Consider the following 12,080-nt stretch of genomic DNA (forward strand, 5'->3'; position numbering starts at 1 on the left):
GAAAACATGATTGTATGGTTAGTTGTGGTTTGGCATGAGATTGGAATGCTTGATATGACATGTGGATTTTGTTGGTAAAAGTTTCAAGGGAAACTCTTGGTAGTGGTGGTGGTTAGTGTATACCTTAATATAGGAGATATCTAGATAAAGGAAGGTATCCTGAACTCTAATAATCGCTTACGCTCACATAGAGCAGAGTGGCTTATGTGGTGGGAGTGACAGAAGGTCCTAATTTTGGGACATATTGGGCCTAAGACATTGGAGGACTAACCCTCTGTGTGGTTGGATGATAACCCCTTGTGTCTAAACTCTACAGAGTTTAGAAATTAGCACATGTGCATACTTTTTTTAGAATTCTATATCAAGAGTATGATCCAAATATTGAGTTGAAGAGTCTTGCATTCGTTTGTTTCATATGATTTGGGTGCCTACTACTTTGTTTGTTTATAACCTGTGTTATCATTTGCTTACTGAATAACATGTTAAAAATATTTTCTCTAGCTTACACACTTAGCCAACATAATATCTCATAACAATTCTATTAATACGAGAGATAGGATTAGAAAGTTTTGGCCTCGCTTTTCTTAAACAGTTATGAAGGCCACTTTTTCAGTTATGAAAACCTGGACATTGAAGTTCATCATTGCCACTTTTTCAATTATGAAAACCTGGACATTAAAGTTACTAATTCCGAAAGTCATCAAAGGTTCAATCCTCTAATATCTAAACATTTAAATGCATACCCTTTGCAGTTATCAAAAGCATATATAACATTGAAAATGTCCAGGAAATTAATTTACAAGTAAACTAATCCAGCACACATACCTTCACCGAAATGTCGTGGTCACTTTGGGGCCTCTTAAACTTCTTGACACGCTTTTTTACAACTTTCTTGCTTAACAAGGAAACAACCATCTAATTCAACAATCCCACTGTCTCAAACCACTAACATTTCAAGAAAGCATTCCACATGAATAAGCATGAATAAGCATTATAATATCCAAAGCATGAATAATATATAAGACCCATTTGTTTTCATAGGTAGAAATAATATCCAAAGCATGAATAACTTACTGTAACAATAAGTTCGCCTCCTTCAAAAGTTATTTTATTTCTCTAGGTCTGATAGGTAATGAATATATTGGTGATTCAATGTTAAAGCGAGTTGTGTCTATGAGTACCTGAAATCGGAAGAGAAATATGTGAGTGTATTCGGTACCTGAAAGCTTCGTGGAGCGTGTGAGAAGTCATGAGAATGACAGAGTCAGAGCAGAGGATGTAAGAAGTTCATGTCCAAAACTGCAAAGAGATGAAAGGGGTTTGTTGAGGGGTAGGGAATGAAACCTCATCTTGAAACTGTGGAGTTTCAGAATGCCCTTCAACTTCTTTGAGAGATGAGATGTTAGCGTCAATGGTTCATGTGTGGGATCTTGCAACAACAAATGAAGGTTTATGGTTTCACTTAAAATCCTTAATCAGAATTACTTTGATGATGAAGCATTTCTTATAAATATACCTAACAAAAACCAAAATAGTTTTATTAGGTGTGGCTATTATTACGATGGTAATGTTGATGTCTATAAACCTTATGATGAGAATCTTTATGGTTATGATGTGAACTCTTGGTATCCTTATGTTATGAAATCTTACCCTATGCCCTCGGTTGATTTCTTATAACGGTTAATCTCTTCTTCCTTCCATTACTCCAACTATGGTAGCCTGACATGTGAGAGTGAGTGAAGATGAGTAGGGGTGGCAAAATGGGCTGGGCCCAACGGGTCAGCCCGTCAGCCCGTCCAGCCCGTCAACTTGACGGGCCAAAGTATGGGCCAGCCCGTCCTTTCCTGTTGGCCCGTTTTGAAAAAATAAAATAAAATAAAAATAATTAAAAAGATTAATTTTTTAATTATATATTTTAAATGTATAAATATATAATAATATTGTAATTTAAATCATTAACACCTACAAATTAAGTTTGAATTATTAGTTATAATTGAATATGTAAATTTAATAATTATTTTAACTTATCTAATTAAAAACATTAACTAATCAATTAAAAGTTAAAATAATATTTTATTTGATTAAATATGACTTTAATAATAATTTATATGTATATATAAACAAATTTAAAAAATAAAACAAATTAAAAAATTTGAAAACTAATTAAAAAAAAACTAGACGGACCAGCCCGGCCCGGCTCGTTAGCCCGTTCTATACAGAACGGATTGTGACTATTGGCCCGTTTTTGTTTGACGGGTCAGCTCGACCTGACCCATTTTTTGACGGGTCACATACGGCCAGGCCAAAACGGGCTGGACTGGCGGTTTGCCACCCCTAAAGATGAGAAAGAGGAAAACAGAAGGAATGGAATGTGTGAAGATCACAAGACTTTCAGGAAAAAATCAAAATGGTTGTCAATGAAATGTTTAAATCTTACAAAAGAAAATCTTTTACGGAGCATCGGGTATTCTGACATGGTAAGGATGTTAAAAATTAATTTTATATAAAACTAGTTAAATAGGTTCAGATAATATTAAAAAAGGTAATATATATATATATATATATATATATATATATATATATATATATATATATAATAGTGTGAATGTTAAAAAAAAATTATTACAGTTAATATACTAAATAATAATAATAATTATTACTATTAATATAAAATAAAAAATATATATTACTTAATAATAAAAGTTAAAAGAAAATATTATTGATATAAATAACTCTCGTCCAGTATTTCACTAAGAAAATTTAAACTTCACGAAATTATTTACTTAACCCAATCTATCTTTTTACTTAACCCAATCTATCTTTTTAACATGTGTTTATTTGTGGTCATTTTATATAGTTTTGTACATCAAAAAAGTCTAACACATGTAAACGTCATTTTTATACTTCATATTCACTTCATTTTCTCTTTCCATCCCCTTGTTTGATATTCATTTTTCCCTTCTGGTTTTTCCTTCTAGCTGCATATTTAGTTCATTCCTTTTCTTTTGGAAATATTAATTTTGTAGATTCTTTGATATTCTTTCGTTAAAATTTAAGTTTTTCTCAACCTATTTTAAAGTTTAAACTTTTATTAATTTTGTTTGGTCGAAAGCTTCAGTTTCACGCTTATTGTTGTTTTGATTTTCTTTGGGTTTTTTCTTTTTTTTTAACTTCCAAGCTTTTTTTTTATATTTTATTGGTTTAAAGTTAATTTTTCTTTTTTATCATAGTATTTTTTTATCTTTCCTATTTTTTTGTTATTCAATGTTATCGCAGTGAACATTTCTTTATTTATTTTGTATTGAAAGCTTGAACCTTATATTTTGTGATTGCTTTGGTTTTTTTTTTTAAATGTTATTTTGAAGGTGTTTAGTTACGTTTATTTTTTTATTTTAAAGTTAGTTCCTTTATTTTATTATAGTATTTTTATGTTTTAATTTTGAAATTTCAAACTTTCTTGATTTTTTTTATTTAATGCTAAAGTTTTGATGATTTTTTGGTTCAAAGTTTATTTTATTAGTTATATATTATATTTCGTGTTTATATATATATTTTTATTTTTTTATTAGTACTACAATGAAAAAAAAAACACAAAGATTCATATGGTTACTTATTTTTATTTGTGTTTTTTCTCCTTATACAATATATTTATATTTTATTTGAATGTACATATTTATTTTAATATAATATATAATTAAAAAATTCAATTATAAATTTTAATCATATAATAATGTTAATAATGTTATTTCATTAGATGTCACTGATGATGAGTGTGAATTTTATAATTTAAAACAAATAAATTTGTATTAAAATAAATTTTATTAATCTTATTATTATTACTATTTTCATCGTTTGTTAATAATAATAATATTATTAATATAATATATTATTTTTGTTATTATTTACAAGTATTTTTTATAATTTATTATTTTAATTTAAAGAAATTAATATTAAAATAATAATATTTTTTATTTATTTTTTTATAAAAAATGATAAAAAATTATTTTTTTATATTGTCAAATTTATTATTTAAATATCATTATATAAATAAATTATTTATTTAAGTATAATAATAATAATTATTATATTAATTTTTTTAATCTAAATTAAAAAAAAACATGGGTAGTTGAAGATAAAACAATAAAACACACTAAATAAGATATCCAGTAGCACTGTACTGTTATGGATAATAAAAGTTGAATGTTTAACCTGCAAATATGAAACAAAGCCTGTGTTTTTATTTTTTGGTGCTTTCTTCACCAAATTTGGTTTTAATCAATCATTCATCGTTCTGCTCTTTTCCTCCCTGTTGTTTAAATGACACACCTTGGCCCAATCCTAGTAATTCTTTTCCATAACTATTGATGTTATAATTTTAACATCACTCTTCATTTTCAAACCGGAGAGAAACCCTAGTTTTTTTCTTCTAATTATATGATAACAACTCAAGTTATTGTTTTTGTGTGTGAAGCTGGATCCTCAAGTTTGTAGCTTTGTCACCTTTGAAGCATAATCTTGACCTGGGATGGCGTTTGAAGGCTTTGATCCTATCTTTAGCAAACCCAAAGTGGAATGGACTTGTCGAAGTTCTTCTCCCTTGTGTCCCTTTTTCGTCCATGTTTATGCCCCTGATTCTTCTCACCTTGTAATTCATGTCACTAATATCTGTGAGGCCTGGGAAGCTCGTCTTTCACTTTCCATGCTCGAGGACATTGTGAGCATTCTTGATCTCCCTTACTTGCTTGCATCATTATCTGTTTGAGGAAGAGATGTGGGTTGCAGTGTTGGTTCAGAGAAGAACGGTTAAAAATTTAAACATAAAAAGGAAAATTGTTGATTTAGTTTAATAAAGAGGTCAAATAAAACTCAAATGCCTTTTGTTGGTTATTTTTTCTTTATGTTGTGATGTTATTGATCCTGAATATCAAATGTTTTTTTTTTTTTTCTTGCTTTATTAATGTTAGTTTGCTTAAAATTTCTGAAAAAAAAAGTATTCTTATAATTTTATTTATTATAGTGATTGCCATTTTTTGATCTTTTGTGCAGAGGGATATTGTTGGAATAGGGGGATCCTGGTCAGAGTTTGCCAATTATTTTATAACATCCCTTAAGTCACAAGATCTGAAGCTGGTTCTAGAGGCAAATTCAAATTCTGATGCTAGTTAGTATTCTAGCAACATCTACTCTTCGTTTTTTTCTGGAAATTTTAAAAAAAGAAACACCATACAATGTATGATATTTCGAAATAAATTTAACTGCAGAAGTGTGTGAGCACGACCTTACCCATTTTGGATCTCAGTCCTTCCTTGAAGATCTGGATCAATGAAGTTCTGAGGGATTTATGTTTTTTGTGGTCAGGCTATGATTTAGTAAAGACATATATATGTTCTGTTTTATAAGTGTGTATGCATAAACGTCTGTGAAATTTAAATAGGAAATATGGATAGTCTGAATTGAATTAATTAAAATATTTATCACCATCGAAGAAATTTGTGATCTTGTGTTTAAATGTTGTGCCAAATAGGCCCTATTAATTTTATGTAAGCGCAGAAAAGTTTTCCTATAGTTACCATCCCCATTTTTTTTTTAAGAAATTTAATGTTTTAGGTGCATAATTAAACTCTTTGTTGTGGCTGTTCTTTAAGGGAGTACCTATCATTAACCTTCATGATCATTTGTGGTATTAGAGTATGTCATTATACTTAATGAAGATGGTTTTGGTCACTTATAAAAAATGGTGGCTATGTCAAATGTGATTAAATGTTGCATTATGGGGGTAATCGCAAAGTAGATGATTATGGAGTGGACGGTCTAAGTTGAAAGAAAACAAAGAATAGAGTTGTTGCATGTATGTAGTTAAAATTTACTTGATTTTGATATTTAACATGATTTCTTGTTATGTTGCGTAGCACCTTGATATCATTTTCATTTTGATATCTTTCAATTGTGGTATTTTTATTCTATTTGTTGTTCTGCTAATGCTTCTGTTTGTGAAATGGAAGTTGACTTCTTATTGCGGATTACTTTTTGTCCTGCTTCAGTAATCAGTTAATTTATTATTTTTCATTTTCAATTCATATATTGACCAATATTTCAAGAGTTACGTTTGTAATACTTCTATATTACTACATAAATATCCTATCATTTTTGTATGTTCTAATTTATAAGTTCTCTGATGCACCTGATAAAGAATTCCATATTATAATTATTGGTTTTGTGAATAATTTTAACTAAGCATACTCATTGGTCATTGCTCTCTGTTTTCCAATGCTAATATTTCAGGTGTTAGTCATGCAAAATTAGTGGCTCAGAAATCAAAAGGGATGCCCTTGATCACCATTCCCCTTACCAAACTCGTGGACTCCACTGCTACGGAAGTTAAGTTGAATTTTTGCTCAAGCCTCTTTGATGCATTCAAAATGAAAAGTATGGAGTGTTCTCTTGTAAAAGGTGTGTCCAACGCTTTCAAATTTTTTCGATCTTTTGAATCTTAGGTCTTTCTTGTCTTTTGTTCTTTCTAATCATGTTTGTAAATGATCAATATATTATGTTTAATTATGTTGAATTTCTAGGCTATGTTTTTGTCATTGAAAGCTACTTTGTTGTAAAAAATGAAATTTAGTTGCTTAGTTGTCATTCTGAAATTCATTCTTTATGACTGGACCAATAATTGTTGTAGTTCATTCCTTTTATTCTTTGGTAAAAAAGTTTGGATTATTTAGTGGTAATCGGAAGATATGAGTTGCTTTGGATTTTAAGAACGGCCAATTTAAAAAAGTTAAACAATGATTGCCATGATGATAAGTTGGTAGGTCTAGGCTATGATTTTGTCATTGAAAGCTACTTTGTTGTAAAAAATGAAATTTAGTTGCATAGTTGTCATTCTGAATTTCATTCTTTATGACTGGACCAATAATTATTGTAGTTCATTCCTTTTATACTTTGGTAAAAAAGTTTGGATTGTTTAGTGGTAATTGGAAGATATGAGTTGCTTTGGCTTTTAAGAACGGCCAATTTAAAACATTAAACAATGCTTGCCATGATGATAAGCCGGTATGTCTATATTTCTTCTCTGATATTGATAATTTGTTCTTCATGTCTTTGATTCATTGTAACTCATCTAGATTTTCCTTCCAAAGATGTGGAGAAGATATATATAAACTTAGACCTAGACCTATATAGCTTATGTTCTGGAGTTCATTGTTACTTTTGTTCTTTCAGAGCAAGAGCACTCTGCCCGGACAAACATGTTAGCTTCTGAAAAGGTTCGATAGCCAAATTGAGTTGAACTTTTACAGCACAGGCTCTGTATATATTATAATTTTTCTGGTTGATATCTCTTTTGGTTGGGATTGCAAAGGAATTGATTTGCGAGTTCCTCCTTTGTGGCGGTGTTGAAGTTTTATTGGAAACTTTCAGCATGTCATTATTAATAATAGCTGAATATTATAGTGTTCTCTTACGTAGTGTGGAATTCATTGTTATATTATGAATTACAAGTTTAACAGAAAATGTCTTTATTGAAATTAAGTATGGAATCAGTTCACAGAATAAATGAAAGTATCAAGAAGAACTATCAGGCATTCAAGAGGCCCGAACTCTGCACTTTCCACATTTGCGCAGTCAGCCTTATAATGTGTCCCTTCCTTTTTATTCTCCTTAAGTCTACTTCTAACTAACAGTAGTTAGCAGCTATTGATAACTGTTTCAGTTGAAGAGGGGTCTCATCCCATTCTTCCTTTCCATTTCTCCTATTATACACCCTCTCCTAACAGGAGGTTGCAACTCTCCATCACAGTATATGTTTTCTTTCATTTTCATAGGCTAAGCGTGGGCTTTTTCTTTGCTTAAAATGTTATTACGCTTGAATGATTTATATTAAAAACTTAGATTATATTTCACCTTCCTCAACATTTGATTTGAATGGGATTTTGCTTATTCTTAGATTTCTGGGATGAAAGTTTTAAGTTTCACCCATCTGCTGTTAATAGTAAATTGGTAAAATTAGATTTTCCTCCTCTATTATCATTGTAAGTTTAACATGAACATTCTTTTTATACCTATCAGGAAAGAATTGAAACCATTCAGCTGAAACAGAGGCAAAAGTTTCAAAAGATTAGTGACTTAGACAATGGTGTTTCTACTGAGGGATTGCAAAACTCTCCAGGTAAAGGGTCGGTCTTTGTTGATAAAGTGTCATCTGGGTCAAAGCGAAGGGATGCAGGAAGCAATAGCCTTCTATCATTTCCATCTTTTAGTTGTTTAACTATTTCTTTCGGCTAAGAAAACGGTAACAGTATTCTTAGATCTATTCTCTTATGAATAAAGAAGAAAAACAAAACACAGGGAAAAAGAGAAGAAAGGCAACTTCTGGCCCCTCTTTGAATGTTTTCTTATGTTTGGGAGCTTCTGCTTATATTTTGCTGTTGCTTTATTGCAACTGTTTTGGATTGTATTCCATGTCTTGGATTTTAGTGCTTCAAGCATTAATGAAAAGAATTTGTGTTTGACATGCAGACAAGAAAGCAGCTAGGGATGGAGGTTCTACTAAAGTCAAGAATCGTAAGGTGCCAGCATATCGCAGGCAAGTTTTCTTACTAGCTTATTGCCTTAGTTCTAGTCCTAATGTGTACTGCTTTCATCATAGTAACACTCAACCTTTTTTTTCTCGGCAGGACCAAAGTAAGAGGGGCCCTCTTGCATGATAATGGGGAGTGAGTTATACTCGAGTTCTCATTAGACCAGTTGCTTAGTAGGAAGTGAAAGAACGAACAAAACGAAGTAGCATTCCATTGAATTTCAGATGTTTTTGCTTGGCTTAGTACATGGGGAAATGTGATGGGATGGAAGACTGAGACCAGGGAACAGACGAAGCAATAGGATTTGTGTTGTGCTCGTGTATGTTTTCAACTTTTCATGGTAAAAGCTGAAAGACACCTTCAAAAAAAGAAATGTTTTTGGTTGAGAGTTCTCATAGAAAAGATAACATAGTTTGGTTATGATTCACTTGATGACTAAACTCAAGACGGCCAGAGTGAATTTAAACTGATCTGACATTATAGTGGACATGCTTGTATATACTACAATTATTTAAGCGTGCACAATCTTTTTGGTTAGTGCTTTTGGACACCCGTGTTGTGAAAAAAAAATGATTTTTCTTTTCTTAAAATTTGGGAATAGGCAGGAAATTCATGATAAGTTGTCCACCCATATTGTGTGGTTTAGGTGTAGTGTAATGTGCTCAACCTAACTGCAGAACATGGAATGAAATCTTCTGTTGGTTAAAATCGTGGTCCATTGTTAATGATAATAGCTCAACTTGATTGCCAGAACAATGAGCTGAAAAAAGATTAGTGCTACGTTACAGAACAGATGCGTCTTCCATATATATTAGGTGTTAGCATTCGTGAATTTTAGAAATAATGATAAAAATAATCCTGAGACAAGTGACCAGGGGATAGTTCTCGTAATGTTTGCCAATTACTTATGCGCTACTGTTGTAAATGCTCGATAATTTTGCATGAAAAAAGCACCCAGTTCATTCATAATGAATAGTGTAATTGAAATTTGGCCTGCTAAACAAGGGATAGAATAATCCAATTTTGTTTGTTCTTTTTTCAGGACAAAGCCAGTGACATTGGCCAAGCCTGAGATGATTTAAAATGAGGCGAAGAAGGAATATAGATGATAAGAGAAACACAATGTTGTGAATTAAGTAATCATGTAAAGCAAAAACCAACATAATATCCTGTTAGTACAATTCGTTGGCACTGACCAGACCTATAATTCTTTATGCTTTTTTTTTTTTAGAATATCTTCATCGGTTCCTATCAGAAGAAAAATCCAAGACACGTGAACAAGAGAGAGAGTCACCATAGACTAGTTGGTGATAACCTTGCCAAATCTCCTTTGGGAACATCTGTATCTAAGAATGACATAAGAGATGAACCTGTAAACCAAGATGAAGCACACAGTGACCCCAACATTCTTCCATCTGTTACTCTCTCCTCCGTACCCTTCTTCTTCAAGGACATCCTCTCCGCTCTTAAGACATGCCCCAAACATGTGCTCCAAACACTTCCCCGAGTTGGAGAACTCGTTGATCAGGAACCCTTCAAAGGGATATTTGAACAAGGATATATAATGCATGAAAATCCAGTAGTTTGGAATTTCTTCCTTTGATATGAAGTACCCAGAGAACAAGAAGAATGACCCTATAACACCAGCAATCACTGAATTCCCAACAATAAAATTAGGCACCAGAGCACTAAAACACACCACAACTGAATTGGCCGTGTAAAGAATCAGCCATATCAGCAACAAAAAGTGCAAAAAGGCCAAGAAATTCCGGTTGAGACCAACAAGCCAGTACAAGGGCATTGAGAACAAAATGGCTAGGATGAGAAGAAATGGCAAGTAAACTAGGCCATTGGCAATTGCATAGGATGACACACGGTAGCTTCCACTAGATGTTTCCTTCATTAGAATCTCCCTTTCTTGCAGAAAAATGGGCAGAGCTTCTATGCTGCTTGACAACAAAAACGTTAATATGAAAGCAAATAGACCCACCCTTTCATAAGCTCCCTCTAGATCATCCTTAAGGTTACAAAATATGGAACCCACAACCAACCCAGAAACCAGCATCTGAATTGTCCTACAAGCAAATAGCTCTTTTGTGCGAAATATGTTCTTGGAAAACCTATGGGTGAGAATCATAGTTTCTCTCAATCTAGAATTAGCAAAATCACAAGTGAAATCCATTCCAACGAAGATGGTTTCTTCATCGATTACCTTGGATTGCTGAAACAGCTGTTGCAAGGTAAACTTACCGTTCCTAATCTCACCAGCTTCATCATCAATTTTTTTCTGTTGCATTGTCCCTGGCAATAGCCTTGGAGTTTCCACCTGAACTGGCTCACATTTCTGTTGTTGCTGAATGGTATCGATGGACTCAATGGCAAATTCAACTACATTGACATGAAGAGGAAGCTCCAAACCCATCAACCTTAGATTTACACTAAGCAACTCAGCAGTTCCATGGTGCAAAACACTTCCATTGGCCAACAACAACAATGAATTGAACAGCTTCACTATTCTGAACCCGGGTTGATGGATACTAAGGATTATAGTTCTCCCTCTTGTGTCAGCCATGACCTTAAGCATGTCAATTATTTGCAAAGCCGAAGTACTGTCAAGCCCTGAAGTTGGTTCATCAAGAATCAGCACTTTTGGTTCATGTATGACTTCAACACCAATGGAAACTCTGCGCCTCTCACCACCAGATATGCCTCGGACCCTATCATCGCCAATTCTAGTGCCAGCAACGTGGTCAAGTCCAAGCTCCTTAATCAATGACTTGACCCTGGAACAAAGTTCCTCCTGAGAAAGCTTCAGCCTCAGCTTTGCACTAAACATCAGGGTTTCTTCAACTGTAAGCAAAGGAAACAAAGTGTCCTTTTGTGTCACATACCCTGAAAGCTTCCTGAACTGAGCTTTGTCCACAGGCTTGTGGTTCACCAACACAGTACCACTTTGAGGGCTATGTTTGCCAGCCAGAATCTCAAGCAGTGATGATTTGCCAGCTCCACTTGGCCCAACAATTGCTAGGATCTCCCATGGTTTGGCTTGGAAACTCACTTTCTTCAGCACATGTCTTACTCCACTGCAACTTTGTTCAGCTTCTGCTTCCCCTTCTGGCTCTTTACCATCTTGTTCAGTATCAAGTTGTGCAGATTTGCTGAAGATTTTAAAAGGGTGCTCTGATTTGTGTGTGTGGATGGTGTAGTCTATGCCAATGGCCTCAACCTCACAGCCTTGCATCTTCGTTTGAATAGATTGCTATGCCTCCTTTTTCTATATGTTTCTCTCGGTTGTTTCTACTCTCTTCTAGTTCCCCCAACCCATTTTTCTCTCTTCCTCTCTGTTCCTTATTTTTTTTTAAATCAGCGGTTTTGGCCTCTGCTACTGACAGTGAAACAATGTGTGGCTGTAAGGGATTTAGCTGCAAAGACACTCAGCTCCTCGAACTCTGTATAAAAGGTTCACGTGCACTTCTTGCTATTTCTTCACCAATTTACATA

The 12,080-nt window shown here is 33.1% G+C and overlaps 2 protein-coding genes across 3 annotated transcripts; one reads left to right on the forward strand and one right to left on the reverse strand.

Moving 5' to 3' along the window:
- The first annotated feature begins 4,199 nt into the window (after nucleotides 1-4,199).
- On the forward strand, nucleotides 4,200-9,169 carry LOC114175903. 2 transcript variants are annotated; one of them, XM_028060750.1, is made up of 8 exons: nucleotides 4,200-4,341; nucleotides 4,472-4,714; nucleotides 5,047-5,161; nucleotides 6,283-6,450; nucleotides 7,222-7,265; nucleotides 8,068-8,167; nucleotides 8,518-8,584; nucleotides 8,676-9,169. In XM_028060750.1, the coding sequence occupies exons 2-8, from the start codon at nucleotides 4,526-4,528 to the stop codon at nucleotides 8,716-8,718; spliced, it is 726 nt and encodes a 241-aa protein (XP_027916551.1). In that variant the 5' UTR covers nucleotides 4,200-4,341; nucleotides 4,472-4,525; the 3' UTR covers nucleotides 8,719-9,169. The 2 variants fall into 2 exon arrangements, with proteins under 2 accessions (XP_027916551.1, XP_027916550.1); XM_028060749.1 differs by having other exon boundaries at nucleotides 4,200-4,714.
- Nucleotides 9,170-9,685: 516 nt separating this feature from the next.
- On the reverse strand, nucleotides 9,686-12,080 carry LOC114175902 (ABC transporter G family member 5-like). Its single transcript, XM_028060748.1, has one exon. The coding sequence runs from the start codon at nucleotides 11,818-11,820 to the stop codon at nucleotides 9,880-9,882; it is 1,941 nt and encodes a 646-aa protein (XP_027916549.1). The 5' UTR covers nucleotides 11,821-12,080; the 3' UTR covers nucleotides 9,686-9,879.

The sequence above is a fragment of the Vigna unguiculata genome, chromosome 3, assembly GCF_004118075.2.
Source record: "Vigna unguiculata cultivar IT97K-499-35 chromosome 3, ASM411807v1, whole genome shotgun sequence".
NCBI classification, from domain to species: domain Eukaryota; kingdom Viridiplantae; phylum Streptophyta; class Magnoliopsida; order Fabales; family Fabaceae; genus Vigna; species Vigna unguiculata.